At 46.5% G+C, this 24,741-nt stretch overlaps 1 protein-coding gene across 1 annotated transcript in view; it reads left to right on the forward strand.

The window, feature by feature from the left end:
• The window catches only part of LOC309832696 (uncharacterized protein), a gene marked incomplete at its 5' end in the record, with an annotated part of 144,772 nt that overhangs the window by 84,547 nt on the left and 35,484 nt on the right, over positions 1-24,741 (forward strand). Inside the window, 10 exons of the mRNA XM_082670680.1 lie at positions 1,121-1,305; positions 14,774-15,082; positions 15,744-15,973; positions 17,183-17,260; positions 18,020-18,133; positions 18,404-18,478; positions 19,237-19,590; positions 20,462-20,821; positions 22,050-22,403; positions 24,348-24,479. Of these exons, the coding sequence (XP_082526806.1) occupies positions 1,121-1,305; positions 14,774-15,082; positions 15,744-15,973; positions 17,183-17,260; positions 18,020-18,133; positions 18,404-18,478; positions 19,237-19,590; positions 20,462-20,821; positions 22,050-22,403; positions 24,348-24,479 (2,191 nt within the window). The remainder of the gene's footprint in view (positions 1-1,120; positions 1,306-14,773; positions 15,083-15,743; positions 15,974-17,182; positions 17,261-18,019; positions 18,134-18,403; positions 18,479-19,236; positions 19,591-20,461; positions 20,822-22,049; positions 22,404-24,347; positions 24,480-24,741) is intronic.

Here is a 24,741-nt window from a genome sequence, read left to right on the forward strand (position 1 = left end):
TAAGGCTTTGGACATGGTCCTAGATAACCCTGTCCCTGGAATTACCATCTACGCCTGTGTGTCCACCTGCCTATTCATCCATCTGCACATCCTTATTCCCAATCTAAAAAGGGTTTGAGGCAGATGTGAAAATATATATTGTTCTAGGTCAAGAATTAGCAAACTTTCAGGAAAGGGCCAGATGGTAAATACTTTTGGACCTGTGGGCCATGTGGTCTCTGTTGCAAGTACTTATGTAAATGAATGGGTGTGGCCGAGTTCCAATAAAACTTTATTTACTAAACAGGGGGTGGGCTGGTTTTGGCCCACAGGCGCATAGCTTGCCAACTCTTGTTCTGGGTTTAAAAAAAATACATAAGGAAATTAGGGTGAAGGGAAGGAAAAATGGGAAGGTGCTCAAAGTGGCATTGGTAAACAAATGCCATTTTCTAGAGTGGAGCTGAAGATTTGTCTCTGGGCTTCCTAGTAGCCAGTGCAAAAAGAGAAACCAACCAATGGCATTATTTGCAAACAGTGCCCTTCCTTATGGGAAAACACACGCCCCCTCACATACCTGTGTGAATGTTCACCAAGGAAAGCATGGCTGACCTTGTTCCTGGTCTTGGTACTTGAGGGAAGTATCTCTTATGGTATCCTGTCAATAACATACCACAGGGATGATAGGGACCATGTCCCCTGCTCCAGTGCTCCAGGAAGTTTAACAGCAGGCTTCCTGGGGCTGTTTTTTCCCTTGTCCCTCACCCTAACAACATACATCGATAACTCATTAGCAGTGTCAGCTCATCAACATCAGTTGTTCCATTTTTGCCTCCACTTTACAGAAGACGAGACTGAGGTTCAGGGAGGTCATGTCCTTGTGCAAGGCCACACAGTGAGTGAGCAGTAGCCCTGGGATTCGAATTCATGTTTGACTGACCTCAAGGCCCATGATCTTAACCCCCTATTACCCTGTATCCCTGTGGGCTGAGGGCCAGTAAGGCAGTCCCTTGATGGGTCTGGACAGTGGGGTTCAGGAATGCACCTGTTATGGGCTGGCCTGCTTATTTGAAGAGGAAAAATACCATTTGCCTGCAGGGATAGATGCCAACGTTTTCCATGCCCCCATCGCTTTCCTTCCTAGGATTTGGCTGTTTTCCAAGGCACTGCTAGACCAGAACACAGTGCAGCTTTTTTTCAAGGCATCTGAAGAGCAGAGGGGAGGCCAGGTCCTGACCCTGCAGAGCCAAGCCCAGCACACCTGGGCAGCCGTGCCCCGTCTTCTGACCCTCACAGGTGTGCTGAAGCAGAAGGAGACACTCACAGAAGGTGAGAGCCTGGGGAACGCCATGGGGCAGGGACAGTGGGGATCTGGCAAATACTTTCTGCGGGTCCACAGCGTAGATGAAATCCTATACATTTTCAAGTCCACTGATGCTCTGTTCCAGTGTCTGACACACTGGCGAAACCCCTCTGTCAGAAATTAATACCCGTTCAGACAAAGTGAATCTTCTGCTCTCTAAATACCAAACAGGCTTCCTTGTGCAGGACTTGTCAGAGCCTTAACATGCTAATGGACGTTGGAAATATCCAGGTAGGAGAGTTGGGTGCAGTGTTCCCCAAACAAATTTTTTCTAACACTTTTTTCTCTTCCAGTTGTATTGAGATGTAATTGACAAGGAGCACTGTATAAGTTTGTGTACCGCATAATGATTTGACTTACATACATCAGGAAATGATTATCACAATAAGTTTAGTGAACATCCATCATCTCACATAGACACAAAATTAAAGAAATAGAAAGAAACTTTTTTCTTATGGTAAGAACTCTTAGGATTTATTCTCTTAACAACTCTCATATATAACAGAGCAGTGTTAATTATATTTATCATGTTGTACATTGTATTCCTAGTACTTATTTATCTTATAACTGGAAGTTTGTACCTTTTAAAAAAAATTTTTTTTGAAGTATACTTGATTTACAATGTTGTGATAATTACTGATGTACCGCAAAGTGATTCAGTTATACGTATATACACATTCTTTTTTTAAATATTCTTTTCCATTATGGTTTGTCATAGGATATTGAATATAGTTCTCTGTGCTATACAGTAGGACCTTGTTGTTTATCCATTCTGTATATAAAAGCATCTGCTAACCCCAACCTCCCACTCCATCCCTCTTTCAACCCCCTCCCCCTTGGCAACCACCAATCTGTTCTCTATATCCATGATTCTGTTTCTGTTTCAAAGATAGGTTCATTTGTGTCATCTTTTAGATTCCACATATAAGTAATATCATATGGTATTTGTCTTTCTCTTTCTGACTTACTTCAGTTAGCATGATAATCTCTAGTTGCATCCATGTTGCTGAAAATGGCATTATTTTGTTCTTTTTTATGGCTGAGTAGTATTCCACTGTACATATGTACCACATCTTCTTTACCCATTCATCTGTCGATGGACGTTTAGGTTGTTTCCATGTCTTGGCTATTGTGAATAGTGCTGCTGTGGACATAGGGCTGCATGTATCTTTTTGAATTAGAGTTATGTCCAGCTATATGCCCGGCAGTGGAATTGCTGGATCATATGGTAATTCTATTTTTAGTTTTTTGAGGAACCTCCATACTGTATTCCACAGCGGCTGCACCGACTTACATTCCCACCAAGAAGTTTGTACATTTTGATTGCCTTCATCCAATCCCTGCCCATCCCCCACCTCTGGTAACTACAAATTGATCTTTTTTAAAAAAATTGAACTCGAGTTGATGTACAATTTTATATAAGTTACAGGTGTACAATACAGTGATTCACAATTTTTAAAGGTTATACTCCATTTAAAGTTATTATAAAATATTGGCTGTATTCCCTGTGTTGTACAATATATTCTTGTAGCTTTTTAATTTTATGCATAATGGTTTATACCTCTTAATCCCCTACCCCATTCTTGCCCGTCGCCCCCCCCCCCCTTCTCTCCACTGGTAACCACCAGTTTGTTCTCTATATCTGTGAGTCTGTTTCTTTTTTGTTATATTCACTAGTTTGTTTAATTTTTAGATTCCACGTAGAGGTGGCATCATACAGTATTTGTCTTTCTCTGTCTGACTTACTTCACTTAGCATAATACGCTCCAAGTCCATCCATGTTGCTGGAAATCGCAAAATTTCATTACATTTTTATGGCTGGGTAGTGTTCCACTGTATATATATACCACATCTTCTTTATTCATTCATCTGTTGATGGATGAATTGCTTCCATATCGTGGCCATTGTAAATAGCATTGCTATGATCATTGAGGTGCATGTATCTTTTCGAATTAGTGTTTTCATTTTTTTGGATATATACCCAGGAGTGGAATTGCTGGGTCATATTGTCATTCTATTTTTAGCTTTTTGAGAAACCTTCATACTGTTTTCCATAGTGGCTGCACCAATTTACATTCCCACCAACAATGTACGAGGGTTCCCTTTTCTCCTTGTCCTCGTCAACATTTGTTATTTGTTCTTTTTGGTGACAGATGCGAGGTGATATCCATTGTGGTTTTAATTTGCATTTCCCTGATGGTTAATGACGTTGAGCATCTTTTTCATGTGCCTATTGGCCATCTGCATGTCCTCTTTGGAAAAATGTCTGTCCATTTTTTACTCGGGTTGTTTGTGGGTTTTGGGAGTTTTTTTTGATATTGAGTTATATGAGCTATTTATATGTTTTGGATATTAACCCCTTATCAGTCGTATCATTTGCAAACATTTTCTCCCATTCAGTAGGTTGTCTTTTTGTTTTGTCGATGGTTTCATTTGCTGTGCAAAAGCTTTTAAGTTTAATTAGGTCCCATTTGTTTATTTTTGCTTTTATTTCCTTTGCTTTAGGAGACGGATCCGAAGAAATATTGCTATTGATACGATTTATGTCAAAGAGTGTTCTGCTTATGTTTTCCTCTAGGGGTTTTATGGTGTCTGGCCTTACATGTAGGTCTCTAATCCATTTTGAGTTTATTTTTGTATATGGTGTCAGGGAGTGTTCTAATTTCATTCTTCTACGTAGCTGTCCAGTTTTTCCACCATTTATTGAAGTCATCTCTTTTTCTATGAGTTTGTTTTTGAAGTATAATTTTGAAGTATAATTGAAGTACAACACGGTGTTAATTCCTGTTACACAACATAGTGACTCAATATTTCTGTGTTTCAAATGATCACGATAAGTCTAATTATGATATGTCACCATACAAAGATATTGCACAGTTATTGACTCTGTTCCCGACATTGTGCATTTTAGACCCATGACTCATTTATCTCGAGATATTGCACAGTTATCGACTCTGTTGCCCACATTGTGCATTTTAGACCCATGACTCATTTATCTCGAGATATTGCACAGTTGTCGACTCTGTTCCCCACCTTGTACATTTTAGACCCGTGACTCATTTATCTCGCAGCTGGAAGTTTGTGCCTCTTAATCTCTCTCACCTATTTCTCTCTTCCTCCCCCCCCCACCTCCCCTCTGGGAACCACCTGTTTGTTCTCTGAATCTGTGACTCAGTTTCCATTTTATGTTTGTTGGCTTATTTGTTTCTTTTTTTAAGATTCAACATATAAGTGAAATCATACAGTTTTTGTCCTTCTCTGTCTGACTTATTTCACTTAGCATAATACCCTCTAGGACCATCCATGTTGTCGGAAATGGCAAGATTTCATTCTTCTTATGGCTGAGTAGTATTCCATTTTATATATATATATATAGACATACACACACACACACACACACACACACACACACACACACACTACATCTTCTTTATCCATTCATCTGTCAATGGACAGTTAGGTTGCTTCCATATCTTGGCTATCGTAAATAATGCTGCAATGAACGTAAGGGTGCATATATCTTTTCTAATTACTGTTTTCATTTTCTTCAGATAAATACCCAGGAGTGGATTTGCTGGATCATATGGTAGTTCAAGTTTTAACGTTTTGAGGAATTTCCATATTGTTTTTCAGAGTGGCTACATTTAATACTTTTTATTTTGACATGATTTCAGACTTACAGAAAAGTGGCAAGAATATTACAAGGAATCCCATAGGCTCTTTACCTAGGTTCACCAATTATTGACATTTATCACAATTGCTTTATCATTTTTATTCTCTCTCTTTGTTTTTCTGTCTCCCTCTATGTGTGTGTGTGTGTGTGTGTGTGTGTGTGTGTGTGTGTATGTGTGTGTGTGTGTGTGTATGTGTGTGTGTATAAGACATTATTATTTGCATGTAAGTTTTTTTTTGGCCAAGCCATGAGGCATGCAGTATCTTAGTTCCCCCACCAGGGATCGAACCTGCGCCCCCTGCAATGGAAGCACAGAGTCTTAACCACTGGACCGCCAGGGAAGTCCCTAAAATTTTTTATTCTTGAACTGTATTGTACTAAGCTGCAGACATGATAGTTCTTCACCCCTAAATAGTTCAATGTTTATTTCCTAAAAATAGACATTCTCCTACATTCCACAGTACAGTTCTCAAAATCAGAAAATTAACATTTATATAAGGCTGTTATCTACAAACCTTATTCAGATTCCACCAGTTATCCCATTAATGTCCCTTATAGTAAAAGAAAATCCTGAATTGTGCATTACATTTAGTCGTATTGTTTCTTTGGTCTCTTTTATTCTGGATCAGTTCCTCTGTATTTCTTTCTCTTTCATGATTATATTTCAAAGTTTGTAGAATATCCCTCATTTGGGCTTTGTTAGATGCTTCCTCATGACTATTTTCAAAAAAGCCTCGTTGGCAGAATACCACCTGATGTCAGTTTGTCCCAGTGCTACTGGTGACATCAGTTTTGATCACTTGATTAAGGTAATGTCTGCGAAGTTTCTTCACTGTTAAGCATTTTTCCCCTTTGTATGCTAACTTCATAAAACAAGTTGAGAAGTACTTTCTTCCCTTCTATTTTCTGAAAGAGTTTGTATAAGATTAGTGTGAATGCTCCCGTAATTGTCTGATGGACTCTAGGAGAGAAGCCATCTGGACTTTGTGGAAATTTTTTTTTTGAAAATGAATAGATATATAAAGCTATTCAGATTTTCTATTTCATCACGCGTCAGTTTGCGTAAGTTATATTTTTCAAGGAATTTGTCCATCTCCACTAAGTAGTCTAATTTATTGGCATAGTTGTTCATTATATGTATTATAATCCTTTTCATGTATGCAGGATCTATAGTGATACCCTTGCTTTCATCACTAATAGTTGTTACTTGTGTTTCTTCTCTCTCTTCCTTATTAGTCTAACTTGGATTTCATCAATTTTGTTAATCCTTTCAAAGAACCAAATTTTGGATCTGTTAATTTTCTCTCTTGTCTCTTTTCAGTTCCATTGATCTCAGCCATTATCTCTATTATTTCCTTTCTTACACTTAATTTGGGTTTACTTTACTCTTCTTTTTTTAATAAATTTATTTATTTTTGGCTGTGTTGGGTCTTCATTGCTGCACGTGGGCTTTCTCTAGTTGCGGCGAGTGGGGGCTACTCTGTTGCGGTGAGAGTGCTTCTCATTGCGCTGGCTTCTCTTGTTGCAGAGAATGGGCTGTAGAGTACGCGGGCTTCAGTAGTTGTGGCTCGCAGGCCCTAGAGAGCGTAGGCTCAGTAGTTGTGGCGCATGTGCTTAGTTGCTCTGCGGCATGTGGGATCTTCCCAGACCAGGGCTCGAACCCGTGTCCCCTGCATTGGCAGGCGGATTCTTAACCACTGCGGCACCAGGGAAGACCCTTTTGCTCTTTTTTTACAGTTTATTTATGGCAGATCCTCAAGCCATTGATTTTTAGACCTTTTTTCTTTTCTAATATAAGCATATAAAACCATACATTTTCCTCTTAAGTTCCTTTAGCTGCATCCCACAAATTTTTATGTCATGTGTTTTCATTATCATTTATTTTGAAATATTTTCAAACTTGTGATTTCTTCTTTGACCCATGTATTTGAAGTATGTTGCTTAATATCCAAATATTTGAGATTTTTCTAGACAGTTTTTTAATATTTAATTTCATTGTGATCAGAGGATCTCTTCTGTAGGATAAGTCTTTTAAAATTTGCTGTGACTTGTTTTATGGGCCAGTCTATATCTATCTTGTGAACATACCTTATGCACTTAAAAAGAATTGGTATTCTGCTGTTGTTGGGTGTCACGTTCTATAAATGTTAAGTCAAGGTCCTTGGTTGTATTGCTCTGATATATATCTTTACTGATTTTTTTTGTCTGGTTATTTTATCAATTAATGAGAGAAGTGTGTTAAACTCTCCAGCTATGTGGATTTCTCTATTTCTTGCTTTCAGTCTATTTTTGCTTCATGTATGTTGATGTACTAGTATTAGGTGCATAAGCAAATATGATTATTATGCATTCTTGATGAATTGACCTGTTTATCATTGTGAAGTGGACTGTTTCTCTCTCACACAGTTCTTTGTCTTGAAGTCTGTTTTGTCTGATATTAACGTTGCCACTTTTGTTTTTTATTGGAATTTGTACTGTATATATTTTTCCATGCTTTTTCTTTCAAATATATATTTCCTATATTTGAGGTACATTTCTTGTAGCCCACATGCAGTTGGATTTTGCTTTTATTTCCAGTCTGACAATCTCTGCCTTTTTTTTTTTTTTTTTTTTGTGGTACGCGGGCCTCTCAATGTCGTGGCGTCTCCCGTTGCGGAGCACAGGCTCCGGACGTGCAGGCTCAGCGGCCATGGCTCACGGGCCCAGCCGCTCCGCGGCATGTGGGATCTTCCCAGACCGGGGCACGAACCCGTGTCCCCTGCATCAGCAGGCGGACTCTCAACCACTGAGCCACCAGGGAAGCCCTCTCTGCCTTTTAATTATGGTATTTACTTGATTTATCTTTAATGTAATTATTGATATGATTAGATTTGCGTCTACTATTTTGCTGTTTTGTTTTCTACTTTCCCATATATTTTTTTGTTCCTCTGTTACCCTTTTTTTGCCTTCTTTTGGCTGATTTTTAAAAAATTTTAGAACTCAGTGTTAATTTATCTGTTGCTCTTTCAACTATGTTTCTGTATGTTCTTTCACATTCTACTTACAGTTTCTGGTATCATTTCTCTTCAGTATAAAGAATCACCTTTATAGAAACTAACACAACATTGTAAAGCAGCTATACTCCAATAAAAATTAAAAAAAAAAAAAGGATCACCTTTCGCATTTCTTGTAAGTCTGGCTTACAACAATGAACTCCCTTAGTTTTCATTTATTTGAAAATGTTCTATTTTGCCCTGATTCTTGAAGGATATTTTAAAAATGCATATGTATATCTCTTAACACATTTAGAAGTTTTTCATATTTACTTCTTCAAAGATTTCTTTCTGTCCCATTCTCATTGTCCTCTCCTCCTGGGATTTCTAACTGCATGTGCTTTAGAAGTTTCTATATTGTTCCACAGATCTCTGAGGATCTGTTGACCTTTTCAGTCTCTTTTCTCTTTTCTTCAGATATCTATCAATCTATCTTCCAGTTCACTGGCTCTTTAATCTTTCTTCTCCAAACACCAGCCAATAAAAATGTTAAGACCATCCAATAATTTCTTTTCAATCACAGATTTTATGTATTTTATTTAGTTCTAAAATCACCACTAGGCTCTTTTTATTAATTTATATTTTCCTTATATTTTTGAGCATGTTTGTAAGAGCTGTTTTAAAATCCTTATCTGCTAATTCCAATGTCTAGGTCATCTTGGGGTTGATCTCCCTTGATGATTGCCCTTTCTCTTAAATATAGGTTACATTTTCCTATTTCTATGTATGTCTAGTAATTTGAGATTGTATTCTAGACATTTTGAATGATGTTAAGACTCTGATTCTTTTATATTTCTCTAAAGAGTATTGTTATTTTTAAAAATTTTAGCATGCAGTTAACTTGGCTGGGCTCAAAATCCAAACTCTGTCTTTCCTCTGGTGGGCTGCAGTGGAAATAATTTTCAGCTCTTTTATCTTAGCTGGTCTGCTTGGAGTCTGTACTACCCTTGTGAAGTTCAAGGATTAGCTTTGGAGAGAGTTTATAGGTAGAATTTGGGATTCCCCCATGTGGCTCTCTCTGGAATTTCCCACTTCACTTTCCATTTGCTATTGTCACCTTGAACTCTGTTCTTTGATTCTTTAATCAGTAAGACCATAGATTTCTGTGTGAGTTTCCTTCACCCTGCATGGCACCAAAAAAGAGTAAAAACATACAACTCAACTATTGCTGGTCCTTTCCTTCAAGTTTTAACTCCCCTCCACTGTCTGCCTGTTTATGGTCAGTCTCCAGCCACTTCAGGTAACTGTTTCATATATTTTGTCCAGAGTGTACAATTGTTACCTTGGGAGGGTTGGTCCATTTAAGTGTCTCCACCATTCATGGAACTAGAACTCCTCCTGTGTCCTTTTGACATGTCCCTATCATTCCTTGACCACTTCCTTCCTTTATGACCAAAAAGATGTTTCAATCTCATGTTGTATTTTCCCTGAGATGGAATAAGTCATTTCTCCAAGGATTCCTGGTTCCTTTTTGTGCAAAACGGTATTTAGAAACTAAGATCTGGGTTCTAGGTGTATTTACTCCTACTGAAGTATCTGTCTTTCTAGGCCTTCTCAATGGACAGACCAAGAAAATATATGTGTGTACATACATGCACACACAACTATATCTGTCTATCTACAGGTAAATAAGTTTACAACCATTAGTCCTTAATTCCAGTCCATCATCAAAAAGCTCATTCTGTTTCTTCCCCCTTTTCATATTTCTTATCCCCTTCTTCAACAGTAAGAAACCTGGCTCCAATTATTCACAACATATTTAATTATTTCTTCAGCCCTAGGATACATAGAAAGTAGTCAGAATTACTAACCTATACCTTTGAGGAAATAAACCCTTTTAACTAGAATTCAATATTTGTTTAGAGTTCTTCTTGTCTTTGGCCTGAGGGTATAAATCTAAACACGGTGTTTATTTATTTTTAAATATTTATTTATTTCGTTGTGCTGGATCTTAGTTGCGGCACACAGGCTCCTTAGTTGCAGCAGGCGGGCTCCTTAGTTGTGGCATGAGAACTCTTAGTTGCGGCGTGCATGTGGGATCTAGTTCCCTGACCTGGAGTCAAACCTGGGTCCCCTGCATTGGGAGTGTGGAGTCTTATCCACTGCGCTAGGAAAGTCCGCAAACACGGTGTTTAAATGTTAGTTGGAGTTAATCTCCCACCCACCCCGTGTGATGTTGTAAATCATTTGAAGTACAGTTGGTTCACTGGTTTCTGTTTGTATTCCATTTTCAGGTTCCCCCTATCTTTACTGATTTTGTGCATTTATTTTTTGATTATGTGAAACATTAACAAGTTTCCAAAAGTCAGAATTATACAAAATGGGATCTTCTGCCCAAGCATCCTTGACCGTAGCACCCTAGCTGGACATCTGTCCAGGGCCCTGTGTTTCAGAATCTAAAGACTCTGCTTTCCCACCTACCTTGGGGGAATAGTGTCATTCTCTAATCTTAATATTAACACTGACCCTCCTAATTCCTAATTGGTTAAATTGTGGCAAAACCAAATTGCATAATAAAATACCTGTCTAAAGATCAAATGACATGGGTTTGAAAAAATTTAAATACAATCAAGCAGCGTGCTGTTCTCCTCAAGTTTACTTTGAGTTACACGATGGTCTCCCCTTCATCTTTCTGAAGTTTATCATTTGCAGCTGATAACTAACAGACCCTCATGCTGATCTCTTAACACACATTGCTTCTTTTGTTTTTGGCCATGCCATGTAGCATGTGGGATCTTAGTTCCCTGACCAGCGATTGAACCCGTGCCCCCTGCAGTGGAAGGGTGGAGTCTTAACCACTGGACCACCAGGGAAGTCCCACATTGCTTCTTTTTTTTTTTTTTTTTTTTCGGTACGGGGACCTCTCACTGTTCTGGCCTCTCCCGCTGCGGAGCGCAGGCTCCGGACGCGCAGGCTCAGTGGCCACGGCTCACGGGCCCAGCCGCTCCGCGGCATGTGGGATCCTCCCGGACCGGGGCACGAACCCGTGTCCCCTGCATCGGCAGGCGGACTCTCAACCACTGCGCCACCAGGGAGGCCCACATTTTTGAAGGCAATTATTAAGGTATAATTTCTTGGGGTACAATTTACATATGGGGAAAACCCCTTCAAGTTTTGATAAACTCATACAGTTGTGTACCCATCAACACAGTCCTGATACAGAATAGTTCCATCACCCCAAAAATTTCCTTCCTGCTGCTCATTGTCATCAGCCTTTCCCCCACCCCCTGTCCCTGGCAACCACTGAGATGTTGTCTGTCCCTATGGTTTGGGCTATTCCAGGATGTCACATGAAATGGAATCATACAACACGTAAGCTTTGAGTATGGGATCTTTTGCCCAACGTAATGTGGTTGAGGTTCATCAAAGTTGTATGTATCAGTAGTTCTTTTTCCTTTTTCCTGGTGAGTAATATTCTATTCTATGGATATACTGCAGTTTATCCATTCACAGCTGAAGGATATTTGAGTTGTTTCCCGTAATTTCCAATTATGAATAAAGCTTCAATAATCATTGGTCTATAGGTTTTTGTGGGAACATATGGTTTCATTTCTCTTGGGTGAATACCTAGGAGTAGGATTGCTGGGTTGTGTGGCAAGTATATGTTTATAGGAACCTGCCAGACTGTTTCCAGAGTAGCAGCACCATTGTCCATTCCCACCAGCGATGTGTGAGCGTTCTAGTTGCTCTGCATCCTTGCTAGCAATTTGTACTGGCAGTTTTTGGCTTTGGGTTTTTTTGTTTGTTTGTTTCTTTGATCAGTCGAATTGTTTTTGTAGTTGTATCTCATTTTGGTCTTAATTTGCATTTCCCTAATGACTAATTTTGTCAAACATCTTTTCATTGCCTTATTTGCCACTTGTAAATCTTTTTTGGTGAAGTGTCTATTCAAACCTTTTGCCCATTTAAAAAATCAAGTGGCTTGTTTTTTATTATTGAATTAGGGAACCATTTATACAAGTCCTTTATCAGGGGTTTTAAAATATCTTCTCCTGATCTATGTCTTTTTATTTTTTTAATGGTGTCTTTTGAAAAGTGGAGGTAGAAATATTTGGCTGAGGCCACAAATTTTTCTCTCATATTTTTTTTCTAGAAGTGTTATGATATTAGGTTTTAAGTTTAGGTGTGTGGTTAATTTTATTTATTTATTATTGAAGTACAGTTGATTTCCAATGTTGCGTTAGTTTCAAGTGTATAGCAAAGTGATTCGTTTTATATATATATATATATATCTTTTTCAGATTGTCTTCCATTATAGGTTATTACAAGATATGGAATACAGTTTCCTGTGCTATAGAGCAGGACCTTGTTGTTTATCTGTTTTATATACAGTAGTGTGTATCTGTTAATCCCAAATTCCTAATTTATCCCTCCTTCACCCTTTCCCCTTTGGTAACCATAAGTTTGTTTTCTATGTCTGTGAGTCTGCTTCTGTTTTGTAAATAAGTTCATTTGAGTCATATTTTAGATTCCACATATAAGTGCTCGCATATGATATTGATATTTGTCTTTCTCTGACTTACTTCACTTAGTATGATAATCTCCAGGTCCATCCATGCTGCTGCAATGGCATATTTTATTCTTTTTTATGGTTGAGTAATATTCCATTGCATATCTGTACCACATCTTTTTTTTTAAATTTTATTTTATTTATTTTTTTATACAGCAGGTTCTTATTAGTTATCTATTTTATACACATCAGTGTATACATGTCAATCCCAATCTCCCAATTCATCACACCACCACCACCACCCCTGCCACTTTCCCCCCTTGGTGTCCATACGTTTGTCCTCGACATCTGTTATACCACAACTTCTTTATCCATTCATCTGCTGATGAACACTTAGGTTGCCTCCAGGGCTTGGCTATTGTAAATAATGCTGCTATGAACATTGGGGTGCATGTATCTTTTCTTTTATTTATTTTTTTAAAATTTTAATTTTATATTGGAGCATATTAACAATGTTGTGTCAGTTTCAGGTGCACAGCAGAGTGATTCAGTTAAGCATATACATGTATCTATTCTTTTTCAAATTCTTTTCCCATTTAGGTTATTACAGAATATTGAGCAGAGTTCCTTGTGCTATACAGTAGGTCCTTGTTGGTAATCTATTTTAAATATAGTAGTGTGTACATGTCAGTTCCCAACTCCCAATCCTTCCCTCCCCCACCCTCCCCCCTGGTAACCATAAGTTCGTTCTCTAAGTCTGTTTTGTAAATAAGTTCGTTTGTATCATTTTTTTCTTAGATTCCGCATATAAGCAATATCATATGATATTTGTCTTTCTCTGTCTGACTTAATTAACTTAATATAATGTGGATAATCTCCAGGTCCATCCATGCTGTTGCAGATAGCATATTTCATTCTTTTCTTATGGCTAATATTCCATTGTATATATGCACCACATCTTCTTTATCCGTTCATCTGTTGATGGACACTTAGGTTGCTTCCATGTCTTGGCTATTGTAAATACTGTTGCAATGAACATTGGGGTGCCTGTATCTTTTCGAATTAGAATTTTCATCTTTCCTGGATATGTGCTCAGGAGTGGAATTGCTGGATCATATGGTAACTCTATTTTTATATGTTTCAAGACCCTCCTTACTGTTCTCCATAATGGCTGCACCAGTTTACATTTTCACCAACAGTGTAGGAGGGTTCCCTTTTCTTATATGGTTAATTTTGAATTAATTTGTGTATCTGTTTGGGTAAAGTTCACGATAGTTTTTTCACATGTGGATTTCCAAACAATTCAGCACATTTATTAAAAAGACTATCCTTTTCCCGGTTAGTTACCTTTGCACTTTTGTCAAAAATCAATTGACAATTTGTGTATGGGTCTATTCCTCGATTCCACACTGTTCTATTGACATTATTTCACACTGGTTAACATCTTGTAGGGCATGGTGACATAGGGCCCTAAAATGTAAGGAATTTGAAAAAGATGATTTCAAGATTCTGCGAGAAATTCCCGTCTGTATAGAAAGTGCTCTGGACTCTGTGATAGAGGTTAGCAAGAGCTCTATGTCTGGTAGCACAGAACAAGGGTGTCTAACCCAGCCTGGGGGTGCAGAAAGGCCAAGCAAGGCTTCTTGGAGGTGGTGACCCCCGAGTCAAACCTTGAATGAAAGGAGAGAGGTATGAGGGCATTTGAACCATGTCAAGACCCTACTGGAGCCCCATGGGGTGAGGAGATGTAAATGGTTCTGATAAAAGCAAGAATTTCTCTAAATGCATGAGTTATGTATTGGAATGGGACTAGCTTAAGGGTGTGTGGGACTAGCTTAAGGGTGTGGAATCTTTTTCTCAAGTGGGTGGAAGAGACCTCTGAGCAATTTTTCTCTCCGTAGAATTCCAGGTTGGACCCCTCGAGGCTTTCTGGGTCTCAGTTTTGTTGTCTGTAAAATGGGGGCTTTCTATCACGTTGATCCGTGACTCTCCTGAGCAGGATTCAGCACTGGTATCAACAGACACGCCTCATCAGGCTTGCTGCTTTTCGGCCAAATCTCTTTTATTTGTGAATTAGCTTGCTTGGTCCTTGGGGCATCCTGCAGGAGAGGTGGTTTAATTTGGTCCATTTCCCAGATATGCTCTCTCCGACATGAATTAGAATTTTATCATGGATCTAGGAACTTCCTGCCCCAGGATTCTTTGCCTTCCTTCCCAAAGCAGCCCAGTACCCTGGGCTGACCCCCTTTTTTGTATGGGTTCTCTCCCATCCTCTGCAGGTACCATCAAGGTCACTGCCGGCTCAGCTGTGCTGGGATTCCTCTTGCGGGACAAGCATGAGAAGGCAGGGAACAGCACCAGTGTGCACAGTGTGACCTGCATCCTTGTCCAGAATGGCAGCCAGGCCTTGCCAGGAGAGCTCCAGCTGAGGGGGCGACTGCAGGCCCAGACGGGGAGCCTTGAGGGCCAGGCCAGCCTCCATGCTGACACGGTCAGCCTAGCTCTGGGTGGAGTCTGCATCTGGGGCCCTGGGCACAGCCAGCTCTCGGTCACACTGAGTCACAACATCAACACCTTGCGTGAGGCAGGTAGGAGGGGTGGATAGGGCCCAATGGCTTCCTCCCCCAAAGACTCCTAGGGCCTGAAGCCTAGGGAGTTAAAGGAGCCCCCAGTCCCCAAACCCACCTTCCAGCTCTATTTCCTCCCCCTACCAGCTTCTCCCAGTGCCTCCATCTTCCCTGGGCTGTTATTCAGCCAGAATACTGGTTGCTACCCAGTACAGACACACCTCCAAACTGGAGGCAGGCGCCCCTGCCACTGGCCCCTCCCCCAGGACTCTGCCCCCAGTCTGGCTTCTCAGCTTGGAAGCCTGGTCTAGCAGGGCCTCCAGGATGTTCTCGGCACTGTGGTTAAGAAATAGCTTGGACACCCCCAGCTCTAGCTTCTTGGGGACATTTCCACGGGACCTGGGGGGGCCCAAAGGTGCAGCAACAAGAGGAGAGCACAGGATCAGACCTCTGTTCCCCTCGTGCTTTCTGAGAGCCCATGCCCTGTCTTTGGGGAGGTAGGAATCCAAAGGGGACACGGGGCCTATCACTTGCTAGGTGTGGCCATTGTAGGTAGTAGGTGGGAGCTGGGGGGTTTGTCTGCCTCAGGGCTCAGGGGACCCTCCAGAGAGAAGGAGGGCTGTCAGTGACCCTGTTCTGGCTCCCGTGTTGTGTGCCATCTTCTGGTTCCTCTCATCCCCAGGACTCCCCTCCCAGGCAGAGATGCTCCTACTGCACAGCCACGTGGCTTCCAACCTCTCAGTGCATGTGATGCTGCGTAGTGCAGAGCGGCAGCTGCATGCTGCCCTTGGCCTGGAGGGCCTGGTCACCAGCGCCCTGGGCAGCCGGCTCCGTGCCAGCCTTGGCCACACGGTGCCCGGCCTCAGGCGCTGGGGCCTCCCCTTCTCCGTGGACGGCCGCGGGCACTTGCAGGTGGGTGAGGGGGCTGGGCCCGGGCCCCGTGGGGGCAGTGGGCCTGAGAGACACCCACAGCTTTGCTTCTCGCAGAGCGTGGGACCCAGTCTGGCGGTCGCGCTGGTGGTGAACGTGGATGGCGATCAGCTTCGTGTAGCCCTGGAGAGGAGGGGAGCCGGCGGCCGCTGGGGGCTGGCCCTGGGGCTGCACCACGGCCTCTCAAGTTTGCAGGTAAATGACCCAAAGTCCCCATTTGGGCGGGGCCCACTGCCTATGCAACTTCTCTAGTCACCTTCCCAGCTCCCACCAGCTTGCCCCTCCCACCTCCGTAGCCCCTCCCACCAGCTTGCCCCTCTCACCGTCCCAGCCCCTCCCACCTTCCCTCCCAGCCTCTCACCAAATTTCCCATCCTCCTTTCCCATCCATCCTTTCTCCTTTCCTCCCACCCTCTCCTCCCATCCATCCACCCTCCCTTCCTTCCTCCCCACCCTGCCTTCTACTCTTCTTCTCTGTCTTCTGTCCACTTGTCCTCCTGTCCCTCTGTCAACGCTCCCTCCCCTGCCCTCATAAATGGAAGTGTATTTGAGGCAGCTCCCTCAGAGGCGCTCTGGGTCTATCTAGTAAAATGAAAACTGCTGAGACTCTCACCCTTCAGCTCGTGTTCCTGGTTACCTCCCCTGGAGAAACCCGGAGCACTAGACAAGGAAACACACACACAGCTGTCTTTTGCATTGTTCTCAAGAACAAAAGGCAGGAAACCACCTCTGGGCCTGGCACAGGTGTGGCTAAACCATCCAATGTGTCCGAGTGTCAGGGTGAGCGAGCCAGCCATGCGGCCCGAATCCAGCCTGCTTCATCACTTACCAATTGTGCAATTTTAGTCCAGCTGCTTACTCTTTCTGTGCCTCAGTGTTCTCATCTGCAAAATGGGACTGTTAATAATCCCTGCCTCCCACGTTTACCTTGAGGATCAGATGAGGAACCAGTTAGAACCTGGCACTCAGGTTACTTCTGTTTTTTTCTGGTTACTTCTGTTTTTGACGATTCTGTGGGTTAGCACTTAGGTCTGCACAAACCTCTCTTTGGGGGTTATCTTCCCAGGGAGGCCTTCACAAAGGGAGATGGGGTCAAGCTAAGCTATATCTCAGTACTCTGTCCAGGGTTAAGATCGGGGAGAGACACCTCATGCCTACACATGCCCCCTACCCACCCTGCTTGTCTCCCTAGGTCAACTGCAGTGGAGACGCTTCGCCTGCCCAGATGTCAGGGCTCTGCTGGGGGGACGTCACTGGGTGGCCTCACGAGGTACAAGGGTCTCTGTCACAGGCAGGGCAGGGTGGGAGATGGTGGTCTGCCTCTGGGGGGGGGGTCACAGGCTGAGCACCAGGGGCTGCCTGCTGGATGGCTTGGGGCCTGTGGCCACTGCCAGGCCGACCCACATGGTCCCCTCCTCCAAGCCCTTCACGTCCCCAGTAACATGCATCTGGGCTCCCAGCCCTGAGGGGACCCAGCCCAACCTGACAGCAGATGGGTGGTCCCTTCTGTAAGCACACTTAGACAGTGACCCAGAATCCAAGTGTTTCAAGCCAGCCTCTGCCGCTGTGAGCTGGGCTGGTGACAGGCATATCTGGGTCTTTGGAGGGAGACAGACCGTGGGGCTCACAGGCACGCATGCTGCCCAGGCTGGGGCACAGCACAGCTTAAGTAGCTCCGAGCTCTCCCGGGCCAGGGTGCAGGTGGATAGTAGGTCCTCTCCTTCGAAGGCAAGGCATGGCTGGGAGACCTGAGCACAAGGCCTGGACTCCCTGATCTCCAGCGGGGTCCTGTGGCTCCTGGGCCAAGAGCTGTGGGTGAACTGGACGTGGGGCGACCACTGGGGTTGCCTGCAGACCTTGTCAGTGCTGCCCTGTGGGCAGCTGGGTGGGCAGCTTGTGGTAGGCCTGGCTCAGCTGAGCTCTCAGTGCAGTTGGCTCTGGGGGGCCAGCCCGTGAGCACAGCCCTGAGGACGGCCTGGAGGAGGAGGACAGAGGTTTTTCTGATCTTTAGGATCTGCTCTGGGGCCAGGCAGACATGAGCCTGGAGGTGCTGAGCGGATGCTGCAAGGTGTCTGGCCTGGGGCCCTGCCTGGGGGTCCTGGGAGCTGGTGTGAGCCTCAGCCTCGTCATCAGTGAACTGCAGGTGGCAACACCTACCTTGCACTGTCGAGCATGAAATGGGCCAGCGCATGTCAGGTCCCATCTCAATTTGGTATCCTCTCTTTTGGCGTGGTTTCAGCTACCAGGGAATCATGATCTCATTTTACAGATGTGGAAACTGAGGCTCAGGGAGGTGAAGTCACCTTCCCAAGGTCACACAGTGGCCCGAATGGTAGGAGGGTTAGCCAAGAGAATTGAGGATGAGGATTGAAAGGGTCTTAATGAGCTAGACAGATGGGCTGCCTCCCCCCAGAGGAAACCTAAGACCGAGGGGGCACGTGGAGTTAGCAGCTACACCTGCGAGAAAGACTCAGGGCTGGGCGCGAGGGTGACTTCGGAAAAGACTAACTGAGCGGGAAGGTTAGGACAAGAGCCATGAATGGACGGCCCTTCCCTCCGAGAGCCGTGGTCTGGAATTCCAGGAAAGGGCTGGAAATTGGGCATTCCTTAGTCCTAGAGCAGGTCAGCAACGTCCAGGCGGGAGAATCCGTGGGCTGTGCCCCGTGGGCGGCCACCCCGAGCTCCGTGGCTCCTCTGTGGCCTCCATTTAGCTGTGGTGGGGGTGATACGTGCATTCACCCTGTCGTCAGTGGTGCCGTCCCCACCCCAGGTGGACAGATGAGCACTGGGTGACAGGAAAGGGCTGAGAGCAGCTCCTGGTTCTGTCACGGGCGTGCAGACACTCCAGGACCCCCAGGTACACTACTTAGAGATGCAGTGACTTCCATTCGAGGCGTTAAGCGGGACGTGTCCAGACCAGAGAGGTTGAGAGGCCCGAGGTTCCATTATGGAAAAGAGAGGAGGAAACGGGAGGGAGGACCCAGAGGCCTCATGGGGAGCGGGGGAGCGGGCATCAGGGGCCCTAAAGTGCTCTGAACGGTCGAATTTCTTGACTCCCTGGGAGGCCGGTTTCAGCTCTTCAGAGAGAAGTGCTTCACATGAGCATCACCTGTTAAGAGGTGGTGGTGGGTGCCCCTGGGGCATGGGGGCTCCCTTGACCACCTGTGGACAGGCAGGCGGTGGACACACTTGGTGGGGTGTTGTAGGGACACCCGCTCGGGCTCACCTTGCCTTTCTTGGTGGCAGAATCCAGCTGTGCTTACCTTGAATGGCTCCTTCCTGGTCCACGCCTTTGGGGCCAGCCTGGCGGCTCAGGTATCTTCTGGGGACACTTTCGCCCGGGCCCACGTCCACACAGCCGGCGGCCGCCATGCCTGCCTGGACACCAGCCTCCAGCACACATGGCCTCCACTTCAAGCGCTGGGGGTGCCCCCCGACAACCACATCCGAGTGTCCGTTGGGGGAGACGAACCCCCCAGGGCCCAGCTGGAGGTGGCCCTGGGCCCATGCACCCTGACTGCTCATGGGGACGTCAGGACAGAGGCCAACGCCATGCACAACTGGACCCTGGCCCTGGTGAATCACTGCCCCCTGCTGGAGGTAAGCCCCCACCCCACCGGTCAATGTAGGTTCCCACCTCCCTCCACAAGTTATTAACCGCCTGCTGTATGCCCAGCTCTGCACTCAGCATGAGAAACTTCAGTCTTTTTTTGCCGTTGTCACTTGAATTGGGGGACTCGTTGACTACAAAGCTTTGAGCCAAAGATGGGACCAGAACTGAATTTTCTCCCCTTTTGCAAAGGGCCTTCCTGAGACACCGGTTCGCTTCCTTTCTGGGGCTCAAGTTGATTCTGTTCTCACATCTCACTTGCCCCGTTCCTGGGGTTGAGACTCTGGGAGTGAGAATGAGAATCGTACGAAGCAGCAGCTGGTGTTCGTTAGGCACGTGCGCTGAGTGCCCTCTGAGGCCCCTTCGGTCCTCAGCCCTGGGAGGAAGGGGCTGCTTGTACCCCTCCTTTCATTCCCATCTTGGGTCCCTGCCCCCATGTGGAGTGCGTCGTGGGCCCCAGGGGAGCGAGTTGCTTAAGGTGTCTACCCTCCAGCCAGTGAACATTGATGTTAGTGATGTATTTCCAATAGCCGGTGCTTTCTGGGTGCCTGGCTCTGGGCTCACAAGTATTAACTTTCTTACATCTCCCAGCAACTTATGTTGCTATAAATCAACTCCCATTTTAGAGATGGGTAAGCTGAGGTTGCAGGTTGGAACAACTGGGTTAGTGGTGGAGCCAGAACTTGAGCCCGAACCTCTCCATGGGATACCCTTGGTATCAGTCACCTTGCAGAGGGAGGTGCTGGTAGAGTTCAGGCTGTGGGTCCACCGCTGCCCTCTTCGCACCCAGGCCCGTCTCCAGCTCCCCCACCTTGGCTTCTGGAGCTGCCCCTAAACCTGACCACTTTCCCCATATTCCAGGCAACTGGAATCCCACAGGCCCTGCACTCCGAGGGCCGCCTGAGCTGGGGACCCTGTGAATTCGACCTGGCCGCAGGCCTCCGCAGTGACCACGGAGACGCCCACCTGCAGCTGGCCCGTACCTGCGGGGCCCAGCCTTCTGCCCTGGGGCACCTGACCCACTCCCTGCCCCTTCTGGGCCGCCTGGGCCTGCCACCCGGGAGCGCCATCAGCCTGACTGCCCGGCCCGGCCCCCGCACCAGCCGCGGCTCCCTGGCCCTCCGGATGGGGCCGTGCCAGCTGCGGGGTGTGCTGGAGCAGCAAGCTGAGAACCACAGCACATGGACACTGACCACTGAGCCGGGCTGCCTGCTGCTGGAGGTGCGTATGGCGGGCCAGCAAAGTGGCTGGAGAGGCAGCTTCCAGAGCCCCTGTCAGCGTGAGGCCTGAGCCTGGCTGGCACTCCCCTCCAGGGGCTTCCCAAGACCCCAGCTACTATCTCCCAAAAACCCTGTCGGATACTTGGTTCCTCTTATCACTAATCCCACATTCCCATTCGGCAGATGAGGAAATCGAGGCTGGGAGAGATGAGAGGCGCGCTGTGAAACTAAAGGACCACAGATTCAGAATATAAATTCTGAATATAAACTCTTATAAAAGTCTGTCTTCTTAGTAAAATTCTGAGGGCAGGAAGGGAATGACGGAAGCTGTCCTCAGCTGACAGTGGGGAACAGTCACATCTTGGTTTCATAACCTGTTAAAAACCACAGGCTGCGTTTTATCTGAGCTGAGAGATGGTCTGAGAATTGTCCTGTGATGTTTGGGGGAGGGGAATCCCTGACGCTGGAGTCTGGGTCAGCAGAGAGGACTGGTGCCCTCGTCCGAGTGGGACAGGTCACTCCCCTGTCTCCTGACGGAGCTTCCTGGGCACTGGGACAGGGTCTGGTCCACTCGGCATCCCTGAGCATAGGGCTGGGTGCCCACAGATGCTCTGTCAGTGTTAATCAGGTCAACACAGGATTGGGCCATGAGAGAGTAGTGCATCACGGGATAAAGCAGGTCTGCCCACTAGAACTTTCTATGATGATGGAAATGTTTCATTATTTGATATCCAGGACAGGAGCTGCCAGCCATGTGTAGCTTAAAATGGGCTCACTAGTGCTACAGAAGAACCTGAATTCTTTCTTTTACTTTCTTTTAATTTAAATTGAACCAGCCCCAGTCTGAAGCTTAGACTGAAGACAGATCAGGTTCAAACCTTGGCTCTGCTGCTTACTAGCTATATGACCCTGGACAATCACTTCGCCTCTTTGAGCTGCAGTTTTCCCATCTGTAATATGGGGATATTACCTGCCCATTTCAGAGCCATCAAATAGCGTGAAAAGAGGACATTCTTGTGAGTTACCTAGCATGAGGCTGTGCACGTACCAAGTGTTCTACGATGGACAATTGTCGTGTATGACGATTGCTGCTGCAGTGTGTTGTTACCGTAACGGGGGAGGGGCACAAGCTGGTAGGCAGGGCTGTGGGTATGAGGGTAGAAGATGGAGAATCAGGGTCACTCCTGATGTGGAACCACCTTCCGACCCCGCTCTCTATGGTCCTGCAGGGCTTGGGCCTCCCAGCAGGGGTACAGCTCAGTGGCTCCCTGCAGGCCTCAGGTAGGGAAGCAGAAGCTTCAGGGGTCCTCGCAGCGGCCGGCCAGACTGCCTCCCTGACCTTGGCGGTGGCCCTGCACCCATCCGAGGCCACACTTCGAGCGAAGATGAGGCACACGCTGCTTTCGCTGCACTCCATTCCCCCAGAGACCTCGCTGACCGTCCAGCTTGGGTGGGAGGCCGGACACCAGCTGGGCCTGGAGCTGCACACGGGGGCCTGCGAGCTTTGGGGCAGCGGCGAGCTGCAGCTAGACCCCTGGCTGCAGTGGCGGGTGCTGTCCGAGAGCTCCTGTGAGGCCCTGCAGGTAGGTGTGCCAGGGGTGAGCAGGAGGGGTGGGCACCAGAGTCTCCAGGGGACAGGACAGGGGCCTCCTTTTTGACCACTGCCCAAACCAGAGAGATTGGGTGAACCCTGGAGGGATGGACTCCTCAGATACTTATTGAGGAGCTCCTCTGTGCCCTGGACATACGCCCATAAACAAAGCAGATATGAATGCCTGCCTGGGGCAGACTGGCAACCCCCAGAATACATCACTGAACTGTGGAGTGTATCACACAGTGGTGAGGGCTAAGGGGAGAGAGAAAGTGGGAAAGGGGGGCGTAAAAAACAGGGCACATGTTGCAATTTTATAGTCGGTCAAGATTGGCCCCAAAGACAGGATGACGTTTGAGCACAGACTTGAAGGAGAGGAGGGAGTAGCATTGTTTTGTGTCTGGGGAAAGGGTATTCTAAGTATGGCCAGTGCAAAGGCCCTGAGGCAGGGCTGGAGAGGGAAGGGTATTCTCTAGGACTGGGGTCAGCAACCCATCTCTATAAAAGTTCATCTAGTAAATATCTTTGGCTTTGCAGGCCGTTCAGCCGCTGTTGTAACTGCTCGGTGCTGCTCTTGTAGTACAAAGCGCCATAGACGATATGCACTATGTGGGCGTGTCTGTGTTCCAATAAAGCTTTATTTACAACAGGCAGTGGGCTGGATGTGGCCTGTGGGCCATTTGTTTGCTGACTCCTGTTTTATAAAAAGCCCATGGGGTGGGAGCACACTTGGATTCGGGATCCATCACAGAGGACTGGATAGAAGTTGCATGTGGGTGTGAGAAAAAGAGGGGAGCGGATGGCGACTGTGCTTTTGTCGTACATGATGAGAGGTTTGGGGCTGCTGTTCTCCGAGTGGGGAGAATGGTGGATGGAGGAGGAGGGTTGGGGAAGTGGTGTCACCAACTCCAGGCCTATTTTGGATGTGTTAAATTTGACAGGGCTCTTAAACGCTCAAGTGGAGATGTTGGGGGCAGCTCTCGAGTCGGGAGGTCGGCTGTGGTCTGGACTGGAGGGCTCCACCTCTAAGTGGTCACATTTAAAGCCACAGACTGGCTGACATGGCTGTGGGGTGGGTGGAGACTAAGCGCTTAGGCTGCACAGCTGGAGGGATGAGAAGGAAGTGGCCAAGGGTACCAAGAAGAACAGGCCAAGAGGAGGAGAAACCCCAAGGGAGAAGGCTGGGGAGGAAAGGACTCCAAGAGGAGGGAAGGGTTACCAGAGTCAAATGCTGTGTCAGACAGGTGGAGAGTTGGGCAGCCGACCTGGGTGCTGGGAAGGCCGCCTTTGAGGCCAGGAAGCGCCAGACTCTGAATGGCAATTCTGCCCCGTCTCTGGTGACCTTGAACAAATCACTGTTCCTCCCTGGGCTTCAGTTTCATCATCATAAACGGGGTGCAAAGGCCTCCTCCACTCTCAGGATTAGATGAAACCACACTACCGATGTGCTCTGGGATGTGCTTGCGGGAGCAGCAGAGAGAGATGCCCACATGGGCCAGCCTTGCAGGCTGCTTCCTGGACAGGCTCCCGTCTGCCTTTTGGGAGCAGGTGTTTGAGTTCTGTGCGCCTGGGAAGGCGGAGGGGATCGGGGAGGAGAGGTGGGGAGATGCACGTTCACAGCTGCCAGTGGTTGGAAGACTCTTGGCCAGTCGGTTTCACAGGATGTGGTTCTCTTGGGTATAAAGATGCGATCCTCGTAGTTTGGGGAGGTGGAAGGGGGTGGGGGAAGCTCATTGAACAGTGCAGGGCTACCGATGTGGGGACCTTGGGCACTCTGGGAACCTGATCAAAGTCACAAACCCTCTCCTGTAGAGACTTTCATGGGCACATGCCCCATTTTGTGGTCAGTTCAAGGGGGATTATAGGACCCCTGATGCCCACTTGGGACCCCACCCTAGTTAAGAAGCCCTGCTTCCATCTCCTTAAACCCCTCCAGGCCCTGGGGGTCCCGGGTCGAGTGGATGGCTCCGGCTACATCATGGTGAGCTCCATGGCTGTGGACGCCCAGGTGCTGGTCACCGTGGATGCCAACACACTACGGGGGCTGCTCATTCTCAATACTACCGAGGTGAGGGTGTGGATGGGTGGGGTACCCAGGGTGGCCTGGGAAGGGGTGCTGAGGCCATGTGCCCCCGAGGCCCGAGGAGAAGCATTTCGATACCCACTGAGCTCCAAAGAGGACCCTGGCATATGAGAGCGTCAAGGTCCATGAGTAGAGGAATGAGGCTTCCAAGGAGAAGTCCCTCAGCTGTCCTCTCCCCTTCCTAACTCCCCAGGACCCACCGTTCACACGACTTCTTTAATGTCACGTTCATGGAAGCACACAGCGT

Source organism: Grampus griseus (assembly GCF_964374135.1).
Source record: "Grampus griseus genome assembly, chromosome: 14".
Classification (NCBI taxonomy): domain Eukaryota; kingdom Metazoa; phylum Chordata; class Mammalia; order Artiodactyla; family Delphinidae; genus Grampus; species Grampus griseus.